General features: G+C 41.6%; 1 protein-coding gene across 7 annotated transcripts in view; it reads right to left on the bottom strand.

Annotated features, from left to right (window-relative positions):
- Positions 1-537: 537 nt before the first annotated feature.
- Positions 538-25960, bottom strand: part of NFYC (nuclear transcription factor Y subunit gamma) — a 37645-nt gene continuing 12222 nt past the window's right edge. For 5 of the 7 annotated variants that reach the window (XM_030038895.2, XM_041129375.1, XM_030038898.2 and 2 more), the window contains 9 exons: positions 19199-19311; positions 15408-15479; positions 13742-13855; positions 11225-11320; positions 7020-7193; positions 6530-6688; positions 2793-2900; positions 1990-2049; positions 538-1446 (listed from right to left, as the gene is read on the bottom strand). In XM_030038895.2, coding sequence (XP_029894755.1) covers positions 1327-1446; positions 1990-2049; positions 2793-2900; positions 6530-6688; positions 7020-7193; positions 11225-11320; positions 13742-13855; positions 15408-15479; positions 19199-19303 — 1008 coding nt within the window. In that variant the 5' untranslated portion in view covers positions 19304-19311 and the 3' untranslated portion in view covers positions 538-1326. The remainder of the gene's footprint in view (positions 1447-1989; positions 2050-2792; positions 2901-6529; positions 6689-7019; positions 7194-11224; positions 11321-13741; positions 13856-15407; positions 15480-19198; positions 19312-25960) is intronic. The other 2 variants (XM_030038899.2, XM_030038900.2) reach the window with 2 other exon arrangements.

The following is a 25960-nucleotide window of genomic DNA, read 5'->3' as shown; positions in this document are numbered from 1 at the left end:
CCCGGCTCTGCCAAGCAATGCACAAAGCCACGGAGCCTCTCCTGGACAAAGTGCCAACTATGTCAGACTGCTCGACGTGGGATGCGCAAAGGCTCTCTGTTAAACTCACACCCCTCTTTTAGCTAAGACCTAAACTTGGCCTAACGCTGCCGGCATCCTTGCAGCGTGTTCAATTAAACTTGACCTCCGGAGGAGTTTGTTCAAACCTGCCCCAAACTCCTCCCTGCTGGTTCGGCTGGATCCCGGGCGCAGAAGCCGCAGGGAGAGGCGGTGCAACCCTGGTACCCGCAGTTGAAGGGCTGTGCTCTGCGGAAGTAATCACTGTACGACATCTGCAGGGAGAGCCCTTGGCGTGGCAGGCATCCACAGCCCCTCCAGTCTCACCACTCATGTCACTTGTCCAACCCCTTCTCCAGGCCACCCCTAAGCCCCTTTGCTAGTTTTGCTACTGCAGGTATAATAATTTTTCAGGGATTCAGGATGCTCTTTGCTCGGCAGGTTGAGACTGGGCACTGGATCTCAAAGAGAGCACACACATTATCTTACAAAGGAAATTTATTTCATTTTATGAAGCTTATATTACATGCATCGACTGAAGCTAGTACAACAGTTAACAGCAGGGCTGGGGTTTGTCCAGACTTCCATTAGTGTTTCTGGAATAAGCCAGGACAAATTGAAGAATCTTTTACCCTTAGAAAATACAGTCATAATACAAGGAATGTTTTTTTTTTTGTTTTCACTTTAATTACTCCTCCCCTACTCCCTGCCCTTGAAGCTGCATATAGCCAATGCTCTGGCTTACGAAAAAAGAAGGCAGGAGAGGAAAATCTAACACACACACACACGTTCCCCCCATACACCTCTAATAAACCACTGAGATGGGAGGACTGAATCTAGCTCTATTCAGAGAAAAAATACAAACTGAATACCAGGAATAAAGCTCTTAAAACAAACCAGATGCAGTACCCTTTAATAATTTTACTAGATAAAAACGTTTTACACATTGTTCAATGAGATGCTACAAATTCCCTTCTATTAGTTCTCTTTCAGTTTTATGGGTTTGAACAAGCAGCTGAATACATTGAAATTTGATTTCTAAAAATAAAAATAAAAATATTGCATTCTTGTCAGTGTCTGTTGGATATTCTCTCATACCCACCAGAGGAAGGTGTATAGTGCACCGGAGATTGCAGCCTACTATAGGCTTAATATCAAGTACAGATACACAGAAGCAGATGCATTCATCAGACCAGGTTGGTATGGCAAACGTCGAGCTGGTACGTGTTCATTTCCACGCAGAGAGAAGACTTGCTACAACATCCCCGTTCAGTCCCCTGTCACTTGTGTGGCTTGGCCGTCTGAGGTTTGGTTGGTGGACTGAATGAACATGGGCTGGGTGATGTCCTGGCCTGCAGGCATGGTCACTTGCTGGATCTGATAAAGTTGCTGGCAGAGACAGAAGCAGGGGAAAGAAACGACTGTCAGTTCTCATCACGCTCACCACCAGCTCCCTCTAAGCACAATGCTGTGCATTAACCCCTACAAGTTTAATGGTGGCTTTAACAGCAACTCTCAGGTTCGAGCAAAATCCGAAAAACGCCAGATGACAAATTGCCACTAGACATTTGCTGCTAAATCACAACAAAGTAATTCTGTGAGTTTCTGATGCCCAGATTGAGTTCAGGCTACTTACGCAACAGTCAATAGCTAGATGTTAAGACTTTTATTCCTAAACTGGTTAGGACTATAATGGATCCCACCCAGAGTGCAAGGGACTACATTAATTTGGAGCAAAGGCAGCAGAACACAGAGAATCCACCTGAATTAAGATTGGCACAACGTCCACTTATCTGCTCCTGGTTAGGGTTTGCTAGCAGTAGCAGTGTTTTATCGGGAGGAGCCAATTTGCTAGAACATGCAGACTTTAGGACAGTCTTTCTAGCCCTTGACTTCAAAGGGACGTAGCACCAACGAACTCCAAGCTCCTACCTGTCCGTCTGTGAACTGGCTGAACTGCTGCTGTCCTTGCTGGACTTCTGTCTGCGTTATCTACAAGGATAAGAGAAGGATGATCACTGACAGCACTTCGGAGAGGGTCAGAACCCCACTAACAATATTCTGCTGCTGCCTTTCAAGAGCTTTTAGACTCTTTCAAACTTCACTACCCCACCATGTGGTAAGATACAGCTTATGCCGCCAGCCCACAGTCATGCTGGTGCTAACCGCAAGTCAAGAACAAAGGACATGGGATTCAGTCATTCCAAACCAAACACAAGCATGTCCTCTCTGACTTTCACGAGGAGAACGCGGCCTCCAGGATCACAGAAAAGCAGCAGCCTTCCTATCCTCTGAAGGCAGAGAAGAATCCCTTCACAACCAGTCTCAACAAGAACATGAGACAACCTGCTGGCAGCAACGCCGGTCTTGATGTTTCACCTCTGCAATAGCTTTCCTGAGAGGTTGCACGGCTGCTCCTCCCTCACCCAGCCAGAAGGAGCAGAAGTAAAGAGAAGGTTGATGAACTGAAGTTTTACCTGCAATCAGCTCAGAAGCAGCATGAGCTTTCTACAGTGAGACACACACACGTACATATATGCATGCACCTTTCACGTATAGGTAAAGGAGGCTTCCGCTATGCTCCTTGCTTTATTATTCTGATGAAAGCAACAAGAAGAAAAGAAATGCAGGAATCCTAGCTCAAGAGTTGGTAAATTCGACTGGAATTTGCAGTTTCAGGAGCTAGGGAACAACACTTTACCAGTTAATGTCAGCCCTGCTGTTATAGTGCATACCTGCTGTGCATTGGTTGCAAGCGTCTGGATCTGCCCCTGGACTACCTGGGTGCCTGACACAGGTTGGGCTAAGCGGATATACTGCAGCTGGCCAGCATTCAACTGAACCTGGAGACAAGCGGAGGGGGCAGGGAAAGAAAATTAAACAGATAACTGTGTAACCTGAAACACACAAACTTGCCTTCTTGTTTCCACAACAGAAGCCTGAGTAATAGATGACACTGGGAAGCTTCAGCTGATTAACAGTTTAGATGAGTAACTACCACAGACCCTGCCAAAGCAAGAACGAAGTCCACGGAACTCCTGCAGGTTTTTGAAGTAAAACCCCGAGGAAGCACAACATTTGTTCCTTCTCCAGAATGGGAGTGGTCAGTTAGTAGCTAAAGCATATTAATCGCTAAATTTCAGAGAGCTTTGAGAACACTTATTTTTCGTTTTGGTTACGAGAATCGAGTTACTACTTTGATGTATCATTTCATGTAAAGAAAATTGTTATGAGCTAGCCGCACATAATGACACTCCTATTATATCCTGCCAAAAAAATATTAAAGAATATATGGGAAATTTTCACATAAATAAAGACAGCAGAGATGACAAAACCCAGGGATATATTTGGAAGCTCTTAATGCAACTCTCTGCCAATATATGTCAACTCCGACCTGGCAAAGGCCGATACTTTCTGTGTCAATACTTCGTATATAACATTCCAACACAAATTTACTTCCTACAACCCTGATCTTGCAAGGTTACATGCTTGGGGGTATGGGATATGAAGACAATGTCATCATGGTAACCTGTGATATAAACAGCTAATACTGCTAATACACATCTGAGAAGCAATAAAAAGGTCACAGAATGATTGATACTACTGTTGAATTTTTCATTTTGTGTTATTTAACTTTAAAACACTTAGATGCACAGTCTTAAGGTTAATTACGTACAAAAAATGTTTTGAGTTTTCTTCTTTTTACAAAGGGGAAAGAAGGACATACAAAATACTTCAGAAACTGCTCGCTGACAAAGGTTCAAGTGCCTAGAACACGGTCTTGGCATTTACACAAACGCCACTGACTTCACCAGCTGTGTCTAAAAGCGCCAATATTATTTCCAGAGCAAATAAACTCCACATGAGCATAAACATTTCAATAAAGAATTTGTTCTGCACTGAGATCTGCCGGCAGATCATATTTTCCACACTGGGGGCTTCCTGCTTAGATTTTAACTACACTACTAACTGGGTGAAAGCGATTTAGAAAGAGCATTCTTCCAGAAATGAGAGTAAGCTCCAAAGAACCTGGCCAATGACATCTAGCTAGGACACAGATTAAATTTAACACAAAATTAATGTGGACAAACAAGCGATTACCATTTTATTGATGTATACACTTCCTTCCAGTTTTTCTCAGTTTATAAAAAATAAAAGTCACCTTTCCACAGGCAACCTGTGGTCCTAGAGTAAACGGTGAATCGCAGTAGAGAAGCGTACACAGTATCAGAGGCACAAGGAAAACCAGTGGAGAACATCAGTAAGATTATCTCAACACTCCTGTAATCGCCACAGGCACTACCAGTTTTATGAGAGTGTTTCAAACTGTCATATTTGTGTTATGAAAGATTCTTTGCAGAGCCCTAACAGATACCAGAGTGAAAAGGAACTATCAGAAGACAGCACTAACTGCATCAAGAGAAAAAGGAAACTCAATGGAAAAGCAAGAAAGCGCACCAGAAAGAGCAGAATGGACAGCAGCCCTTAAGAGATAAAGGACCGTAATTCTGTGAAACCAAACAAAAACTGCTTTCCAGGTTAGGGCACTAAAAAAACTCTTGCAGCAAGTGCATGGCTCCATGTTCTATTTTACTTCACTTGCTGGAAGTGAGCAAGGGGAAAGATGCTTCCCTTCAGCACGAACTGTGATTCTTCAACATGCCGTGATCAAGAATTCTCTTAATTACAGTCAAAATCCTCTTAATTACGGTCAAAACAGTATCTCTACTAGATAGAGAAGCGTGAATTGTGACTGCTTCATTAAAACACTGCTCCTAAGTTGCTCCGTTTTGCAGTCTTACAACTGTTAGAGACCTAAGTGCTCCCAAAGACAGAAGATACCACACTCTGGCACTTGGCAGTTTCTGTCTTTTACATCTGCAGCATAAGAAGCTTCTGAGGACCAGTCACAGCTACTTGGTCTTAGATGCTCCCAGGCAAGAGGAAGGTAGAAGCATATGCTTGGCCCAAACCAGACGCTAATTAAAAAGCCTCCAGACTCACACTCCTAAAACACTGGGCCACTTTCAACAGGATCCACCTCTGTGGAGAACAGTACTTTCTGCAAAAGGTTATGGCCCCTAACAGCTACTTCATGAAGAAGTCTTTCTCCTAGCAGATCTCCAAGCCCCTTTCTTGTAGGGAGTTACAGCATTCACTGGAGACAATTGGTAAACAAGTCTGAACTGTTCTTTTATTGCTGAACCAAAGGAGGATGCTGCAACATTCAGTACTGTTGTAACGGATTCACTGAGGCTAGAGGTGGAGACCTCCTTCCAAAATGCTTTGAAGAACAAGTATCTTGGAGAGACTTTCATAAGAAAAGGAAGAGGGGAAAAAAAAAAAAAAAGAACGTAAAAGAAAGGTGGTGGGGAATGCAGAGAAGAAAAAAGGTTGCTTGTAGTAAAACACTATTTGGCAAGCAATTCACTTCTTTTCTGACCAACACCTTAAGCCAAGCAGTAGGAATCAGCTGAAGACTTAAGAGACGAAAAGAATTTGGAAGTGAATTGGAAAAATCTGGCAACACCCACAATCTAAACCTTTTTCAAGACGCTATGTCAAAGCACAAACATTTGCCAGACGTACAGAGGGAAGCTTAGCAAATCTCAAAAAGCAAAACTTGTGTGAAAGATCAGTTTTGCCACAGCTGTGGGTACACTTCTTAGTAACAGAAATCAAAGACAAAGTGAAATGCTTGCCTTGGTCACTTGGTCTGACCTTTGGATTGCTGGTTAAGTACACACAACTGGACAGATTTTTTTTGTTCTTTAAGAGGTGTGAAATTTTCCAGATGGGAACCAAAAGACCCAGCTTTGTTGTAATTAGAAGTTACAGAGAAGGGGGAAAGAGGTGACATTTTTTTGACCCACATATTTACCTAGGACACATGCCAGAATATTACTGCTGATGCTGGGTACTCAAAATCCCATTCTTGAGGCCACAGCAGGTCTATATTGATGTGAAAGTGAGGAGATAACTTCTGGTTCTGCAAAGCCATTCCTCTAACCAGCTCAAAGTATTTTGTAGAAATATTTCTTGTAACATAAAAGTTTATTAATAACTCACAGATGGCACCTTTCCCACTCAGTCTGCCAGGTCATGACTTCAGATCGCAGAGGCAGAACCAAGTAAAGGCAAAAGAAGTTAATTATGCTTTATTGAAACCATGCTGTAGTAAAGAACTAGGGTTTATCCAGGAAATATTTTATTTATTGCTTCCTAATCGTAACTACTTCAATCAGGGGAAAGTGTTGGGGGTGGGCAATGAGTCTACACTATATGGGTTAGATTTATTTCCTCCTTCATGTCACATCTGGTTAGTTTTCCTCTCTAAGTGCGGGAAACACACCACTCAATCCAAACTTCCTCTTACAGTTAGAAAAAGCATACATAATACAGTCTCATGCCAGAACACCAGCAGACAGTTTGCTCACAAGACTGTTAAACATTTCTACTGGTAAAGTCTTACCGGTATTTGCTGGATTTCTCCTGTATTGGTGATGATCTGCTGCATGACTTGCATGGTCTGCCCAGTTCCACTCTGAGCCTGCTGGGTCTGCCCTTGAGGCTGGGCCTGCACTATCTGTACTTGCTGGCCTTCTCCAACCTGCATCGTCACGGGGGTGCTCTGCATGCAGAACAGGGATAAGGACCAAGCAAGGACTGAACGCCGGTGAAACAGCCACAAGATACAAAGATTGTAATAGACAGACTGCCTCCTAGACCCACTGTTACTTGTTGATGCCTAAATCACCACGAAGGGAACCCAGAACCTAGCTGACCCTCATTACCAAGGTATCTGAACACCTGATCTTGACCAGAAAACACATTTCTATTATTGTTATTGACTGTTCTGAGCAGTGAGGACAGGATACTGCAATACATGACACACGGGCGAGTTGAGGGTTTCAACTGGCCCCACTGAACTGCAAAGCCCCTGAACGCTGCTCATCGCTCACCTGCCCTTGCTGAGGCTGGGCGATGATGATCTGTCCTGGCTGGATGGTAGTTGTAGACGTGGTGGTCTGCTGTCCTTGCTGTTGTCCCTGAACCTGCACTGCAGCAGGCTGCTGAGCAAGTGTGAAGTAATACTGTACAGGCTCAGCTGGGGTCACAGCCTGACGCACTTCTTCCTGCAGCACAGGTAAAAGACAGGTAAACAGGGAGGGAACAGATCAACATCCAACAACCTGCCCCGAGCTGAAACATCCCCCCCCGTAAGCATGCTCTATGGGAAAGTATCTTTAATACCGCATTTGTAACAGTTTAACTAAGTAAATCTGAAATGATAAATCAAACCAGGTTTCCTCATTTATTCAGCTATATGGAAATCAAAACCATTTCCAATACCCTATGTATAATAACGTAGTCACCAGTTTCATTATGAGAAGCAAATGAGTAAAATTACCATAGTTGAAATCCACGCAACTCCTCATTAGTAAATTCCATCATCGCCTGCATTTGCAACACAGGATGAATTGCAAATGCACCAGGAAGACTTACAAAGCCTCATCTGTCAACAAAACCTTCCTCTTGGCCTATGTGCCCAACACAAATCTTAATCTAGCTCCGATGTTAAACCCCTGGGAATAAAAGTCATGGACTTGAAGTATACTGTTGTGCCTTTATTTATTTATTTAAATCCAGCTTTTCCAGAATGATAACAATTTCATCTTGTACTGTGTCTTAACATCCTGATTCTGCTGGTAGCAGGAATCTCTCAACAGTGTGAAGAAAAAGGCTCTGCTCTAGCTCACCGTCAGAAGCACAGCCTATAATACTGCTGTTTTGTTTTATCTAAGCATGTCTTTAGGAGAGAAAAGCCCCTTATGATTAACGATATTTTAGGCAAAGAAGTAGATTTTCAGAGATTATGTTAAGTGGCAAGCTGTTAACACTCAAGAATCAAAATTCTTAAGCTCCCCAGAGAAGCAGTCGGATCTTGCACCTTACGGAAGATGCAGCTCACCAGACGTTCACTCCATGGCAGAAGGCGTAAACAATCCTCTCCCAGCCACCTCGAGTTCACAGCTGAGAGTGTAGGATGTTTACACGTGCTACAACATGGTGGATTCCCACTTACACAAGTCTGCTTGACTCCCCTGCATTAAATGAAGCTTGCTCATGGATTACCTTCAGTATATCCAGCTGGACAGGAAAAGAAAAATTCACATTAAACAAGATCAATGTATGCTGTCTAGATGGGCATCAGGCTTGAGTAAAAGGGCCCGTTTGCTTAGATGCTAGTCTCTCAGAGGGACAGCAACTAAAGAAAAGACTTACTATTGGGAGGTTTCTCAGTAGCCTACCAGAAAGTTAGCCCCCAAAGATTAAGTTGTTCACAGTTGGCTGTAATCAAGAAGCAACTTCTAAGCCTGGCTCTTAGAGTAAACAATAGCACTATCGCATGGTACTGCAAACCACTGCAATCAAACACTTACAATACTTCCTACATATGGTAGTTCACTGATTATTGCTACTCGCTTCATCAAATCCTTTGGGGGAGGGATTAATGTAAGTTTAAAATATATATTCAACAGGGCATGTCTCACGTTAACCATAAAACTGCATGCATAGAAGAGCTGCGGCTGTTCTGTGAAGCCTAGTCCTTAGCTATGTTATTTCTAGAGCGTTCCAATCCTCAATTCCTAGCTTAATCCTGAAACAATTAAGGCAACCGAATACTTCTGTAAATATCTATTCCAGGTTAAGTTGCATTTGCTACAGGCAAAAACGGCTTTAAATCCAAATCTGCTTGAACTAGGTTATATCACATCATTTGCCATCTTTTATTTTCAAGCCATAGCTTTAGTTACCAGAGCAACATAACAGTCATGGTTTCCTTCCCAGCTCTTCCACGTAACCAACACTAACTTGTCAAACAGTCTTTTCCGTGGTAGAGATAAAATACAGATTGTACCCCCAGCCAAAAAGTGCAGGCTGTCAGCCTACAGGCAGCCACTTTTCAACACTGTTGAATCAAAGGAGTATTTTCCACTGCAAAGTCCTAACCTACGTTCTTATCGGGCAACTATTTCTCCATTAAACTTATCTTGCCATAAGAAGTATTTCTAGTGATTCAGCAGTGTTCACAGGCAGGGGATGTAGTGGCGAGAGACAGATCTCTAAAGCCTATTTCAAACCAAAAAACAGACAGGGTTTCACTGCTGATGCTGTGCAATCCAAAAGACACAGCTCTGGTGTGATCTATCATCAAGACGCATTAACCTAGCAACCTATATGCATGTAACACACTATTAAAATCCTTCAGGCATTCATTTGATTATAGAACTTGAATGTTCTGTAATCAGAACATTCTGATGTGAATCAAAAGGCTCCAGCAAGGAAGAGATATGGGCAATGTTCTCCCTCCCAAACATGGAGTATTTCTAAAAATAGCACTACAAAGTAGAATAACTGAATGAGGCACCTAAAAGAAAAAGAACTGAATTTGCAATGCCAGAATTAACTTGTGTTACTTCAGGCTGCAGCCAACTCATTTCAGCTTATCAAGCTGAACAAACTGAAACGTGGGTTTTCTTCCCCCCTAGTTAAGCAAAGCATAGAGAGCAGCTGTGCAGGCTGCTGCTTTGTCTTTTCATTTAATACTGAGCTAATGATCTTTGGATAAATCATCTCTGCTGCACTGCTGCAGGGATAAAGCAGGGAATTCAGTGAAGAAATGGAAGGAGCTGTGCCACACTCCCACATGTGAAGCTCACCATGTGTACAGAATACAGTTCCCAGCACACCTGTAACGAAGCCTTGGGATGCTGCTAATTTTAACCATAGCTGACTGCAGCAGCAGGATGGACTCTCCTGCATATATTGTGACACAGAAAGGTATTTTCCTCATTTACTAGAAAGTCACGCTGCTTCTGGAAATCAGAGCGTGAGGTTAAACTCAACTCACGACATCATCACAAAGGATGAAGCGTGTATTTCCTCCCTTTGGCCATCACTTCAGTAGCACCATGAGGACTTCAAGACCAAAAGTAAAATAGCAACCTCCAACATCCAGGTCCACAATGGAACCGCTGGTCTCTACACTCAGAGCAGGTATCTTTTTGCATGTTCTCCAGGGTTTATATTGGAATACAAAAAAACTTGTCAAAGAAAACCTTCCAAGTAAAACACTTGCCAGAAAGATGTTTTACAGTATGCCAGCCTCTCCAGTAGCACTCACTAAAGAAGCTGTTTTAAGGACCACCTCGGATTTTTTCAAAGGCTAACACACTGCAGACCTTCCAAAGTATCAGAAAACCAGTTGAAGGAATTGTTGTAAATTATTATAACATTTTTTTGAATTTACTATTCAGAAGAAATTGCTCCAGCTGAGTTCTGGGCAACGATTCTAGGAGTTGCTGAACATGGTGCAGCACTCTCTGAACAGAGCTGTTCCCTAGAAGAGCTGTACTGACGACTCAGCCATTTATCCACCAGGAACTTGTAACAAAGAGAGATGAGCAATTACTGAGCTGATGAACTTTTAGCAGCAAACACCAAGCTTTTAAGTGAAGGAGATAAATTTATCTACCAGCAGCTGGATCTGTTTCTTTGTGGATTTGAAGCAGCAAGATTGAGCTTCAACCTCACCTCATTGCATTTTCAGCACCATCTCAAACATGGAGGGAAACAAGTGCTTTGTAAAACACAAGCCTGTTAAGTTTCGAAGATCTTGTGCTCAGATGACTGCAGCAGCCTGCTGCTGTAAACATCCGACTGAAAGCTCCTTCTAACACCTTACAGCTTCCAGTCAAGGATGTTTACAGTAGCAATGACTGCCCCAAAGGGTGCAGGAGGTGGTACTTCCAAGCAAAGAAGCCTGTTTCTCCCTTTACAAGTCAAAGGATGCAAACTCAGCACGCTTTTTAAAGTTAAAAATTTAACATTGGCAACATTTGGTAGCAGATATATTTAGTAGTTTTTATCACTTAAGTAAATCCCCAAGTCAGACTTCCGTAAATCTCCACTCAAGCTCTATTCCCATTAAAAAAAAAAAAAAAAAGGACCTGAAAAGTACTGTAAATAAACATGTAAAAGAGAGGCACAAACCTCATGTGTAAATCTGATTCTGTACTGCTTTATCAACTGTCTTTTAATTAGAGACTGAAATCACACCAAGGAAAGGACAGACAATAAGGGAATCACTTTTATGTCTCACCTGCCGCTTTGGAGGCTTCAGTTCATCTCTTGGAACAATATCGATAAGAAAGTCAAATTGATCAAACTTTGTAATTGCCATGGCAATGTCATTCCTCTGTAACAACAAAAAGAGAAAGCCATTCTTCAGCTTTAGAAGTCTGTTTTGTCACTGGATAAATAAAGGTAGAGCTTTTTAACTGAGTCAAGTGAGAATGTCTTCTCCAGATCCCAAGTGGTCAAGCCAGGTGGCGAGAACTTCTGTTTCAGCACCAACAATATTGTCTCATGCTGAGTGAAGACTCCAAGATGTACAATAAGAAGGTGCTTATCAAACTCAGGCTTTTACAGTTATCTACTCACCCACCAGGCCTAATCAGGTTCTCCACAATGGTACTGCTGTAATTCACTACAGAGGACTCATGACAACCACCATAAGCCTTTTAGCACATTAAAAAAAGGGGAATTCTTCTAAAAAATAATTTTAAAATCCCAAAGATATCTGAAAAGAAGCTTTGCAGAAAGACCAGGATGACTGCTCCATGTATTAGTAGTAATATATGCAGAATCTGTGAGGTGGGGATGGGATAAAAAAAAAAAATTAAAAAAAAAAAAAAAATAAAAAAATAAAGTATCACAGGATCTTATTCAGGGCAGGGGAATCCCAAGAGATGCTGAGAGAACAAGCTTCAGCATGTGGAAGGGCAAAATGGTTAAAAGAAAGCATGAAGATTAAAACATATTCTCAGCAAACTGGCCAAACATGTATCAGAAAAAGGATGTGCAAGAGCCAACGAGCTTCTGCGAAAACTGGCAAGGTAAGTATCTTCTCAAAATGGCTTATAACTTTACTTTTATACCTTGCCTGAAAAAGAAATCCAAAGAATAGCATTAGGTCAAAGCATTAAAGACTTGAAAAAAAGAGTTACCCAGCAGTAAGTCGTCACGTAAATGTATTTGCTTAAGATCTGAAACAACCCCCAAGATAAAAAAGCTGCATTTCTTTAAAAAAAAAAAAAAAAAAAAAGTACTCTGTCATTTTAAAATTCTTGCAAGCCATCTTAAAAAGCAAGGCTAATTCAAGAAGCTATTAAAAGTCTCATTCTCATTAGCTGAAGATAAATTTGTAAAGCATATATATGAACAAATTTGAGACAAAGATACCTATGCTGCCTAATGAGTAGGTAAAATTTTAAAGACTATCAATCCTCTCATTTCAAGCTAGTTGACATTTCTAAACCTTATACTGTCTTGGCATTTAATTGCCAAACAATGATCACTAGAAAGCATAAGAGACATTTCTTTTGTTCTGCAGGCAGCATATATTACAGAAGTATCTTCACCAGGAAGAAAACTTTTACTGAACAGATGTATCTCATATTTCATTCTCCACGCTGAGGATTGGGTTCAGTCCAATTTCCTCAGGAATAGACTTCCATAACTCAGACCTCTCCACTTGAAATTTTCTTCCCAAATACTTGCTAAGCAGAGACTGCATTTCTCCAGCTGCACTGTCCATGCGGAGAGCAGCTGTTCCAGGAGAGCAGCTGCTGTGGAAGGCAAGGCAGTCAGAATTAAAACCTGAGTCAATTCAAGGTCTTATACATTAGGATCAGGATTTAAGTACGAATCTGAAATAAACGGATCCATCCAAGCTTGAAAACTGTTAACAGGACACGCCTGAGTCAGCACTTGTACTTATGAAACATCTGGTTCGTGGAATGTATATCAAATACATCCTTGCAACAGTAACTGCATTAAAACCTGGGTTAAGCAAGTAGCATTAGCCCAATTTAGAGGAGATTGAGTGGCTGAATGCCTACTCAATAGGACAGCTTTGGACCGAAATCAGACATGCCTCCCTGCCACTACAGCAAGCTTTGTGCCAGGGTACAGGAGAGCTGACAGGGCCCTAAATATCACAATCTCTCAACCTCTGATCTGAGGGCCCGAACTGATGGTTATTATAGTTTCAAGTAGTTCTGGTCAACGTGTAAGACTAAAAGTGAATGCCTTTCCCCGCTTCCCCCTGCCCTAAAAAGACCCTAAAGGGTTACAGTTTACTCTTGAACCACTGAAAAATGATTATTATTGAGGGCCTTTCAATCCAGAAGAATCAGTGATCTGTTCTGGAGGAGGGAGTAGGGTACTTTTGTTTTCATCTCTACATGTTTATCAATACAAACTAACATTTACAAGCTTACCTTAGAACGACTACTGAAAAACAAATCAGCTGGGAGCTCAACAGCTACAGCTATCCTGAGTTGTTAGAGCAGGTCACAATTAGCTGACAGCTGCAGCTTTGGTGTTTTTGTTGGTTCTTGTTGTTGTTGGGGTTTTTTTTTTTTTGAAAGCAAATTAAGAAAAAAGCATTTCAGTTGCACAGTTACACTAGGCACTGTGCTTTGTGCACAGGTTTGTAGTGATAAACACAGGTACTAAATTTACTGTCTACAAAACATGCCTCATGTTATGGAAACAAAGAGTTGGAAACAGGTTTATGAAGCAGTTGAAGGCTAGGCAGCAGCAGCTCTCTCACCTGCAGAGTCCTCCGCTTGTTATCTTCTGTGTGTATCCATGCTCGCAAAGTCAATTCCGTTATGAATATCTGAGCTGCCTTGGCGAACAACACGGGAGCTTCTGCACTAATCATCTGCAATTAAATTTACAAATTTTTTTTAAAAGTTTACCATTAGTACTCTAATGCTGTAAAGTGGTAGTCAGAGTATCTGTATTATGTATTTATCACATTAGTCGAATGGTTGCACTGTTTAACAGTGAAGTTTGGGGAATTTCCACATCAGAATGTCTCTGGCTCTGATCAGAGTCCAGAGAGCTACCAGCCTGAAGTTAAACGCAGTGTTAAGAGTTTTTGGCATCTCAGATTTGTCTTGAAAGTCTGTTTCCTCTATGACTAGTTGGATGTCAACTCCATATTGCGCTGGATTACAGTAGGCCAGTAAATGGCATCAGGGCACATTCACCGAGAGGGTGTCAACCAGCAGCTTCTCCTAGCAGTACCTTGGCATGTGCATAAACGATTTGGAAACTGAAGAGGACAGGTTGAGGGCTCATTTTAAAACCTGGCCCTTACTTTATAGTTATAACATTTATATAATTTGAAATGAATGCTGAAATTGAAAAGGAGGCTTGGAGGCCTGAGTAAAGACTCTGTCCCACCAAATTCCTTTCCCTTAAAAAGTATCTAACTCAAGTTTTACTCAAATTAAGCAGTTTCATTATTAGCTGGCTTGGCATTAATGCTTACTCCCCAGTACAGCCTTCTTGTTAAATAACTTTCCAGGCAGGCCAGAGACTTCCCCTACCACCCTGCCCTAAAAACTCATCTTCGCCTTCATCATCAAAAATCTGGCACTCATTCGGTTCAGACACTGAACTGGGACCTCAGAGGCCTAGGTTCATTCCCTTTCCAGGCTGAATGAATAGCCCCCTTGTATAGCAAGACAACACACACCTTTTTCAGGATGTCATTTAAATGTTAAAGGTTGTCCTAACAGAAGGATGGTGTCACATTGAGAAAAAAAAAGAAGAAAGTGCAAACCATTCTTTTTTCTCTTAGGAGTTAAGTGTCTGACAGTTTTCCAACTTAAAAAACAGGGAGGACTGGAGCAGCGCAGGAGTCAAACCCTGCAGGTGATTCCTTTCTCCTTCCTTTTATGTCAGTAAATTTTCATCAGTCAATTCGTGTGTTACCGTCATCAGTCACACATCACGGGTTCAGCTCAAATACCAGTATCAAACCCATGTTATTTACCTAAATTATTACTTATTTTTTCCATAAAACTTGAAACAGCGCAGCACACACTTAAGTGATGTCACTCTTCATACTAAACAGTCTATAGCTTTGTGAAAGGAATAGTCGAGAGAAGCAAGGAGGAAACATGAGAGAAGACAGTTAAGCACTAGAAACAACAGGAAATACCCAGAATTATACAGTAGACTAGTATTTACCAGAAGAAAGGAAAACTGCAAAAGTCTTCAGCAAAGATCCCAAATGATTTTGCTTTCCCAGCTCAGTTTAATTATAGAAGGCCAGCTAATATTGCATTCAAGGCAACTGTTAAAATGTGCTTTAAAAATAATAATATTAAATAATGATAATAAGCAATGAATTACAAAGAATTATAGCTACAATATCCACCAAAAGGATCATAAATACTTAAGAGAAAAACCCACGAGTGTACCTTCACATCTTCATCTAGTTTCATTATCTTCTTAATACGAGCCAGAGGGAGTTCTTGAACTCTGAAGTCTTTCTGCAGAGAGATTCACATTTGAGAGACTCTTTACTGATACTTAACTGAAAATAAAGGTAAGATAAATGTTAAAACAAGCCTGTATTGTCTGGAATTAAACTGGCTAAAATTTAGATTTATAAAAATAACTTATTTTCTTTGAGGTATGGCAGCTTCTCCTCAGGCCTGAGAATTATCTGCTTTTCTGTATTTTATACCAATACAATTCTACTTAAATCTTCTGCCAGACACTTGTACCTACTATTTCACCTCGAAGTTGAAGTCATTCTGCAAAACAGAATGTTTCTAATGTTACACATTTCTGCATCTATTTATATTTGAAGCAACTAATTCAATTAGGTGTCTCGGGACTCAGAAACCTTTGGAATTTACAAAAAGTCACAAGAGAAAATGAAGGCAAACAAGAGCTATGTGGGGCCACAGGATGAAATCCTCTTTGCTTTATTTGTACTACCCCGTTACCCAATACCAATTTTGGTGTTAAAAACCGTTCAAGAATCTTGTTCAAAAAATCTCTTCTATTCCTGTTTTGAGATGGATTTCTCACTATTTTCCAGCAAAGAGAACCGCTGACTCAAAATGGTGTAATGATGGTTTAGGAGACAGAGAGCAAGGGCTGTCATTGCACTGACTCATCCTGCTCTGCTCAGCTGTTAGCGTGTACCCAACGTGAGCAGCAGCAGAGGCACCACTAAGCTAATATCCGCATGAGAGGAGGCACTAACGTGTCCCTTGGAGAGATCCTCTCTGTGGAGAGCTCTTAGGGTTAGGGAAACTGCTGAGCTTCACTACAAACAGTGCTCTTCCTTCTCTGAAGATATAAAGAGGAATAAAGAAGAAAATAATAAAAAAAAATAAAAACCCACAGTGTGTTGCTACCAGGAGCCTCTTAAAAAAGGGAGAAAGGCTGAGGCTACGTACCATTGCATTAGGAATGCAGAATCCCTACCCTCAAAGTGCTTCTAAAAAAGTCTTCCCTTCTTAACAAAAATGTCATAGAAAATAAAAGGGAACTCATTTCTCTAGGGAAGAAAGCACTGCAAGACATGTTAGTGAAACAAAAGAGGGAAAAAAAATGCTGAAGATGCTGTTTTCTATTGAAGCAAAATATGGAGGTTGTGCATGGTCCAACCAGCACTCCAGCAGGGGGCATTTTATTTAATTTATATATTAAAAATTATGTATATTTATATATATTCTTTTATATGCGGATATACTAAAAAAGCATTCTGTGCCCTCATTCTGGAGAGAAATGTGAATGGGGTGTTCCTGGTGCTCCTAGTAATATGCTGCAAATCCGAACTAATTTGGGGGGTGGAGGTGTCCTTGCAAGGAGTGCCAAGGGCTTTTGCTTTCTGCTGGTGAAAGCGGTACTTTGGAAAGATTTTTGGCAATGAGAGAAGAGGGCAGCCAGGGGTGGGACCTGTGCGTGACCACACAATGCACTCAGGGTGGCATTTTCAACCAGTAACCGCCACATAAACAAGTTAAGGGGTTGCTAAGGCATGGAAAAATATCCCAAAGGTTTTTTATTGTTATTATTATTTTTTTTTTTTAAAGCTCTTTCCTTTTTAAAGAGCCTTGCGAGCTTTAAGCAAGCCTCAAAGAAAGATGAAGACAAAATTTCTAATTTGTGAAACTCTTAATGGTCTTAAGTGTATTAACTTCTATGAACAGCAGGACTGCAAGTAGACATGCATAGGTACAATGCTATTCAAATCTTTACAGAATAGAGACAGTGGGAGAAACTAGAAAAAATTAAAGCTCCTTTATTCCTTTAAGGCAGACAGGCAAATGTCACATAAATCAAAATTAATACGCAAGTACCATGGTGAAGGGAAGCATGACCACTACTGGCTACCACCCAGCAGAACAAACTTGAGACACCAATTCTTCATCTTTTCTTTTTTCCAAATTAGGTCTCAATGTTTTCACAGGCCTCTTCTAACTCATTGTGGAGCCGAAATGCTAGTTTCAGCCTAGTCCTGTTCCCTATTTCTCCAAGACTAGGCTATAGTCCTTTCTGTTGTATCAGGCAGAGAACAGGGAGCTCTGGTTTGTTCTTCTAAAGCAACTCCCTTGTTTTTTTATCCCTGAATTTTAGCTACTAGTAGCACATGGCAAATGCACAAAACCAGGCAGAGAAAGCCCTGAAAAGCAGGCAACCAAAGCAGGCTTTCCACCAAACAGCTGCTTTGACCTCTGCTAGGCAGTACATGCAGATGAGCTTTAAGTTTATTTACGTCCACATCCGTGGGAGCACTTTCAATAAGATACTCAATAAATTTCAGGATTTGATTACGCAGGGGACAACTGCATAGGAATGTTTTGCAGTTATCCCTTTCCCTTTCCAACTCCCCTTCACTGTCCTCAGTTAAATTTTCAATGACTTACTAGCTTGCAATGCAATAAATAGATTCGTACAACGGTTAAAAATTAAGCTGCCCATACTTGATAAGCTGCATAATAAACCCCTTTCATGTGGAGATGAAGACAAACTACAGCTCTTGAACACAAGAATTCACTGCGCTGAAAGAGGAAAGTAATTAATTCTGGTTATGCATACAAATTTCTACATCTGTTTCTTTAATCAACTATCTGCACACAGGCTGAAAAAAGAACCTTATCTTCAGACTAGTGGATTGGGGTTTTCACTTTGAACAGCCTGTCTTCGACTGGAGTTCTTTTGTTTTCAGTTACATTAAAAGCACAGGAGTGTGCTTTCAGGACCACTGTATCACAGTGATCTATCAATCTCTCTTGAAAAGTCATTTTTGTTATATGCCCTTGTTCTCAGGCACATCTCTTTTGGGGATGGAAAAAAATAGAAGCTACTTAGTCCAATTCTTATTCTCAGCCTATACAGGATTTTTTTTTTTTTAATCAAATGTCTTTAAATTAATAAAGCATGTGATAATGATGCACTTGGCATCCAAGTGATTTTCAAAATTTCAGACTTGTCAAAGGAGATGGTTCTGGAAGAGGGCATAATAGTTCTATACAAAAGTCTAAACCCAAAAATTCATTCACAAAATTGTAACTGTCTGTCAATAGCCAGGTGTTTGAATTTATCAAGGGGGGAAAAGCCTAAGTCGTATTTTGAACAGTAACATCTCCCAGAGTGTGCTGATGTGACCTGTCCTTTGGTGTGGATAAGCGTTCCCTCACATGCTGGTCACGCATTTCACATTATGGAATTTGAACTGTAGTTACACAGCCCATGTAGTATAATGTGAGGTATATTCTCAAATCCCTCAATCTTCTGTCAGCTAAAACAGCATATGGCAGCTACACTTACACCTGTAGCTATTTTAAAATCATTTCCCTTTACCCCCCAAACAGAAGATAATTCCCTGCAATTCTCTAGAAAGCAGCCACAGTCATCATTTAGCCTGTTAAAAGAACCTCTGAATCAACTTTGTCTTCTTGTTTAGTCCAGAAACAGCTGAAGGTATGACTATTACATCTCATTATGCTATGAATCAGCTGCATTCAATTTATATCTCAAGTTTTGGCAGTTGTAGCCAGCAGTCCAAAGCCTGGCCAAATGATTATTTATCAGCTCTTAAGGCCACCTTGTAGTGTGTAAATAGCCAAGGCTACTGGATCCCATAAGCAGCAGGAGATGTTCAAGCTGAGGTTTATCTTGCTACCAGACATTACCAGGCACTTTTCACTGTCAGTTCTTCAGAAACCGCACAACCGATGAGGACACTCACCACTGTGAGATTGCGTATCTCCTCCATGACTCGTGGCCAGAAGGACTGGAGGCTTTGCTGCGCATCGCTATTGCTAGCTGTGCCGAAGCCACCATCTGTGGACATTCTGGTAGCTGGGAGAAACAAAAACAAGCGTTAGCAATGGGGAGGGGCGGGAGGCAGGAGTCAAAGGCTCCCAGAGATTCCCTCCAAGTCTCAGGAATACAGGAAGGAGCCAGCCTGGCTAATCACTCTGGAAAACTGTCAAAATTAAGTTACGCCAGTCCAGGTCTCACAGCAACAATGTAGAGATACTCAAAGCCTCTGGAATTGTTTTTTAAAATTTTATTTATTTTTACAAAGATTGAAAAAGAACATTAACAAAAATAAATTGAAAGCCAAAATAGTCTCCTTATTCCCCTATTAGAGCTCTGCCTTTTCACAAGGAGTTACAAAACAAAACTGATGCCTGGTCACAGCTCACGCTCCAGTGCGCACCTATTATAAAATCTTCTTTTCTCTTGCTTGTTACAGCCAACAACAGTGCAGGATATGGCAGTAAACCCCCCTCAAGTTGAAACCAGGATGTCAATGTCAGCCCGGTATTATTTCTAAAAAGTGTAATGAAACAGTTGCTGCTGTGCCTATTTGAAAGGTGTCAGGTTTTGTGGCTTTACGCTATTTTTAAAATACCTCTTCTCCTTGGGTATAATCAACAGGAGAAATTAACAGCCTGTTTAATGCAGAATGTCAAAAGCACAAAGTAAGATTTAAAATTCAAATCTTTTAACTGAAACAATTTTTAAAAAGCCCCATGCCTGTCATTTAGCATTCTGCGACTGCAGGATGTTAAGCAAGTCTGGCTGTTACTAAATTTACACTGGACATTGCCTCTGCATTCGTTAAGACTTGTATCTTTGCAAATGGCTTTATTTACAGTATGTATCAGTAGTCATCAGGAACTCATAAGGAGAAAATAAAGGGACAATAACTGGGTTCAGACTTTCCCCTATAACCACACTGTGCTGCAGTGAAGATGATGAAGAGGTCAGGACACGCAGCATCGATCAACCTCGTCCTCGGGTGACCGAGATGGTACCAGCCCGCATGGCACTATCCAGGCACACTTCAAGTTCCAGCTGACACAATTCTTTCCCCCCCATAAACTCCTAGATCAAGTCCTGCTTTTTTGACAAGGAGCTCTTAAGACAGCTCTAGTTAATATTAAAACGAAGTCAGACGCGCAACTTGAGAACCCCTTGGAACACCAAGACCAGCCTCGCTGGCTTGCTCTGCGCGACAGGAGCGCGTGGCTCCGGCAGGATTCCCGACAGGGATCGCAGCCTGGAAGGACGGGGGAGACGTGCCAAAAGCACACACACACAGAGGACCTGCCGAGACACAACCCGACAGGACGGGACTCGGTGCTTCCCATGCACAAAAAGCATCTTGCTGAATGCCAGAAGAGTCACCGCTCACTTCTCAAGCGAGCAAAGCAGAGGAAGCCAGCAAGTTACTGACGTTGAAACGCTCTCGGGGTCACCCAGAGCAGCTTTGAAGTTTCCATGAATGACACGCACACACAATGTACAAACAATACGTCTCTGTGCCTCTCGACTTGCAGCAAGAGAGAAAGGGTGCTACATTTTCTATAGGGAAAGATCTCAAGATACACACAGATATTTGTGCGTTGCCATGTAATGGAAAAAGACACAAGAGCAGATTTAGCTTTGACACTGTCGTGGTTTAACCCCAGCCAGCAACTAAGCACCACGCAGCCGCAGACAGGCACAATCCCCGTTTGCTTTTGATCCGCCATGTAGAGGTTTATTTCAGTCCTTCCGCAAGCCAAAGGGAAGCACAGTAACAACGTACAACACACCAAAATACCGATGGGAGGCAGCGGCCGATTGCCAGTACTTTCAAAATCAACTATTCCAAAGCAACAACAATCCATAAACTCTTATTAACAGATCAAAGAGATGAATGTCAGACAATTAGTTTGTTACCTCCTGCAGCCTACACTTTCCAAGGCAGACTCTGAACAGTTGTATTTTTCTTTCATCAACCTGAGAAGGGGACACAGGAGGCGTGGGAAGAGCCGAAGGGGATTTTGACAGGGGATGATGAAGAGGAGGTCAGAAGATCGTATTTCCAGTCTCAAAGCAAGAGTTTGAGACAGGAAGAACTCCAGGTAAGGAACCTATGGAAATAAGTGACTGACAAGTTACTTGATGACTCTTCACAACTATTTGCATTATAATACTATCCGCCTACAAACTAAGGTATTTCAAGTATTTATAAGAAAATACAGAGAGAAATATTCTAATGAGTGTTAAATTGGCATTTGATTCTCCCCCCCGCCCTTGATCCGCATTGTCAAACGTAGACAAAAAATAGTTTAGGCACATACATAAACGCTAGTCCTCAAAATCTGCTCTGCACTGGCAATATTTCAACACTAACACTAGACGGGGTCTTTTCTGCAACCAGAGATGCAATTCATCTTCAAGACAAGCCAAACCACTTTTCAAGGCTTTATTTAAAAATACCAATTACTTGCATTCAGCCCACTTAAATGCTGTACTGGAATATAATGCTCTACATAACGCTAAGAAACAACAGGTTAAAAAAAAAAAAAGAAGAAGAAAGCTAATGGAGCGAAGAGGAAGAAAATTCCATCACCACCACTTTACCCCCTACTGCATACAAAAGCAACTTTCTTGCATTAAATATATGCCTCTGCATCCAGATTTCAGGAAGAGCTAGAAATGGTTTACTCCACTCATCTATAATTTAAAAAGTCCTGTTGATGAATAAAAAAAAAAAAATATTCCTATCTTCAAGGTAAACACAGGACTGATTTCAGAATGCAAAATGAACAGCCTGATGCTCAACCCAAAGGACAATTGCTACTTTAAGTGACTGTTTAGGATAATCGGTAAGAAATTGAGTAAGGGTAGAAACAAGAATCACCAATAGGCTGATTTTCTGAAAAACTTACAGAATGAAATCACTATAAACTCCAAAATAAAAGCCTAAGCAGGTTAAAACTGCTCAGAACATTACTACAGTAATTTCTTCCCATTAAAATATAGATACATAAGCAAGCATTAGAGGAGGACTGGGAGGAAAAGAGAAAAAAATGTCATGCAAACCTACAGCATTGGCTCTGCGAGACAAACTTTACTAATGAGACCATTCCTGTGCAATTAGGTAAGTTCCTTCACCCAAGTGAAAGCTGTGTTCTCTTCTTTTAAGAATGCCTCATATCAGGATTATCGCCAACAAAAAAAAAAATACCAAAGCATACAACAGAAGATAAGCCCACCAAAGCTAAAAGGGAGGCAGTTCCTCTGATTTCACAGTATCAGTGCCTAAACCCGTTCTGTCTTTTTTGATATGCAGTTTGCAGGGAAATTTTAGAGCTTCATTACACCTCATCCTTCCTCCTCTAAAGACTTCCTCCACAACCTCATGCAGAAGGCGAGAGGTGCTCCGAGGATCCCCACGCTCCCCTCATTGCGCTCACATAACGCAGGGTACGGTCTCTCAGAAGTTTCAAGAGTAAACTGGCTACTCTGACACCATCTCGTTGCTGAGTAATAGAAGTTAAAGTCCATCTCCCGCGTCACCTGGTTGCCACAAAGTGTAACCGCCGCCAGAGAGAACTTGCCGATTCCAGCAACGCTGTGTCTCCATACAGAAGCTGGGCAAGTACCTTGCAAGCTTGACACCCTTCTGCTCCGCACAACACTTACTTAACACCATCACCTCACTGGTGTGCCTGATGCTGCATCAAAGCAGACAGGAGCACTACTCTGACCTTGGATTAGCTAAACTACCTGCCCGAGTCCCAGGAGCTTGCAACCTAAAAACCAGGCTATGCAGAGATGCTCTTGCAGAAGAATCTAGATGAAGAGGTTCATGCACACACAAAAGACACTAACTCAACAACATGAACACATTACTGAATTAGATAGAAGCAAGCAAACGAATACCACCACCACCCCCCCCCCAACCACACAGAACAAGAAATAAGGGTGTAAGAACAGGGGAGACTGGGATATACCTGCTTTACAACAGCCAACCCAGTCCACACAGCCTGGAATATGCTCCATGAAGGCCAACATTTTGTTTCCAGACTAAGGGAAAAAGAAACTGAAGGCCAAAAAGCTGAGGCCTATACACAAAATGCCTGGAGGTGATTACAGAGCAGGTTAGCAAGCACATCTCAAGAACTACAACATCAACACTTCGCAATTAGAGCTTTTCTGCTCACTGGAGCACAACACCTTTGACAAACATTAGATTTACAAAATCCTGTGGCAGCTGACAAACACTTAAGAGCTTCACTTCAGAGGAGCACAAAGCAAGCATGAAGACACCTCTAGTGTCTGTGGTTCTTTTTTTGTTGTTGTTGCTTTTTTTTTTTTTTTTAAATAGATGCTAGTTTGTGCTCTCTCTTTAATGCCATGGGAAGGGGGAAGCAGTCAAATGAAGCTGTCTCACCTTGGATGCCTACAATCTGCACGCTTGAGCAAGAACCTGCTATTGAAAACGCAAGCTGCAGTATAACCACAAATAAAAACAAGATCTCTGATCTTGCAGTTCCACCCGGAGCAGGTACCCAGAGCTCTTCAGCTGGAAAACCAACGGCCGGGAACAGCCCACCAGACCCAGCAGAGCAGCAGCTGCCAGCCACAGGACGTTCCCAGGCATCACCGGTGCTGCTCGCCAAGTGAGCTTGGGAATGGGAACTGGAGGACAACCTCCCCAGCCAGCAAGGGTCATGTCACAGCTTCTGACGTGCCTACTTTTAAGTTACTCCCAAGCTGGCCTTGACTAAGAAGTCAACCAAACAAAATCAGCTGGGTGGAGAGCAGATCTAAATGAAATTTATCCAAATATCTGAAGGGATATGCAAACGGCGAATGCCAGAGGGAAGTACTGAAAAGCCTCGAGGCTCTCGATGAAGGAGGCAATAACTCAGCAACATCATCAAGTACCACAGACCCTGGTGGTATCAGAAATGTCAGGTTCTTTGCATATAGCACAGTCACATTCCCATGACTTGCGTTATGAGAAAGAGCCTGTTTTACACAGTGTTGTATTACATGGCAGAAGAAGCATATTCCACCCAAGCATCTTAAAAAGACAGCTAAATCTGAAGATGGGAGGCTAAAAAGAAATTAGAAGCTCAGGCAAATGTTTTGCCTCAACATCCTTAGATTATAGCTACAAGTAAGGATAACGCACAAATATTTCTGAAAACTGCCACTGCAGAAACAAATCCCCCCTACCAGACTCTACCGCTATACAAATACAGATTTACCACCTCCACATCGACAGTGTTTAGAAGGCCCCCAGTCCCCGAAACCACCCCCCGCCACAACTCTTCTTAAGATGCTGTTGGTTTTACAACATCTGCTATCCCAGAAAACTCACGAGTTAATTATTAGGAAGTAGTGTTACAGAAAAGGAGAAAACATACAGTGCAGTTCCTTTTTTTTTTTTTAATATACCATCTTTACCAGCAAAGAATAAAAACCAACACCACAGCACCTAGCAAAAACCCTGGAAGTCTGAAGAATTAAAAATAGATCCATAGAGCTGAAAAGTGAGTAGTTAGAATAAACACTAATCCCAGCATTCTGTGATACTTCCAGTCTGATGCACTAACTCTCAAAACTGTAGCGTTCTGTTTTGGGAGCCTGTCCCTTGATTTAAAAGTAAAATGTGCAGAGCCACACTTGCATATCTAAAGAATGAGCTCTGTGTAGCAATAAGCGCCAGACACCTGATCCTGCCAGAATCAGAAGGAACAATCTAGCAACCAAGAACTAGTTTCACAAGAAGAATAAATACAGTTTTATATGAATTTAGTAACACATTTCTTTAAATGTGAGCAAAGGAGGAGTCTTCGATGTTCGCGAGAAAGCCACATACCAGCACCCTTTGAGAGATGCTGCTCTCATTACTTCAATTAGAGCAATCTGCAGTATCGGAATATGAAATGCAGAATATACACAAAGTTTGAAGTGGACTACGACAGCAATCTTTGGTCTTGGCAGCAATGGTTGAAGGCATACTGAAAGCTTGCATCTGCTGCAGATCGACAGCACTTGTTTTCCATGACATTATGCCCTATGCTACCTTATTTTAAAACAAACCCTTGAGAAGTCATGTTAATGGTCTAAAACTGCTTCCACAGAGACATCATGCCTCAATTCATTGTACATTTTCTCTGCTTCAAGATCTACTCAAGTCAACATTGGTAATTTCAGCTGAGCCTCCTTTCATGAAATAAGATCAAAGTTATTTCCATTACAGTTCCAAACTACATGTTCACTAGATGGAGGCCAAGCAGCACAAGTGCATAGCATGGCTAGAAACACAAAGGTGCCAGAACCACAGCCAAGAATTACTTTTACTTGCTTCGGGGGGTGGCAGTGGTGGTGTAAAAACAGTTCTTCACTGTGTTTGAGATTGATGGTTTCTTCTTGTACCTCAATATTCAGGTCTTGTCCACTCAATTATGCAAAATTTTAAAACCAGTAATGCAATTCAGAAACTTGAGTCGGGTTGGCAGTTGCATTGGCACTGCAAGCGGACAGGTATTTTTTCCAAACCAGTGCCATGGACTTTGCGTCGTATCCGTTTTCTGCACCTCCTGCTCATTGCAGCTCTAGATTTGATTGGGAAAGCGGTAAGAGCTATTCAGACTTGCCGAGGGAACTCACCTGACTTCTGACACAGCAACAACAGAGAGCATGTGAAGAA

The sequence above is a fragment of the Aquila chrysaetos genome, chromosome 16 (genome assembly GCF_900496995.4).
Source record: "Aquila chrysaetos chrysaetos chromosome 16, bAquChr1.4, whole genome shotgun sequence".
Classification (NCBI taxonomy): domain Eukaryota; kingdom Metazoa; phylum Chordata; class Aves; order Accipitriformes; family Accipitridae; genus Aquila; species Aquila chrysaetos.
This window is presented reverse-complemented; position numbering and strand designations above follow the sequence as displayed.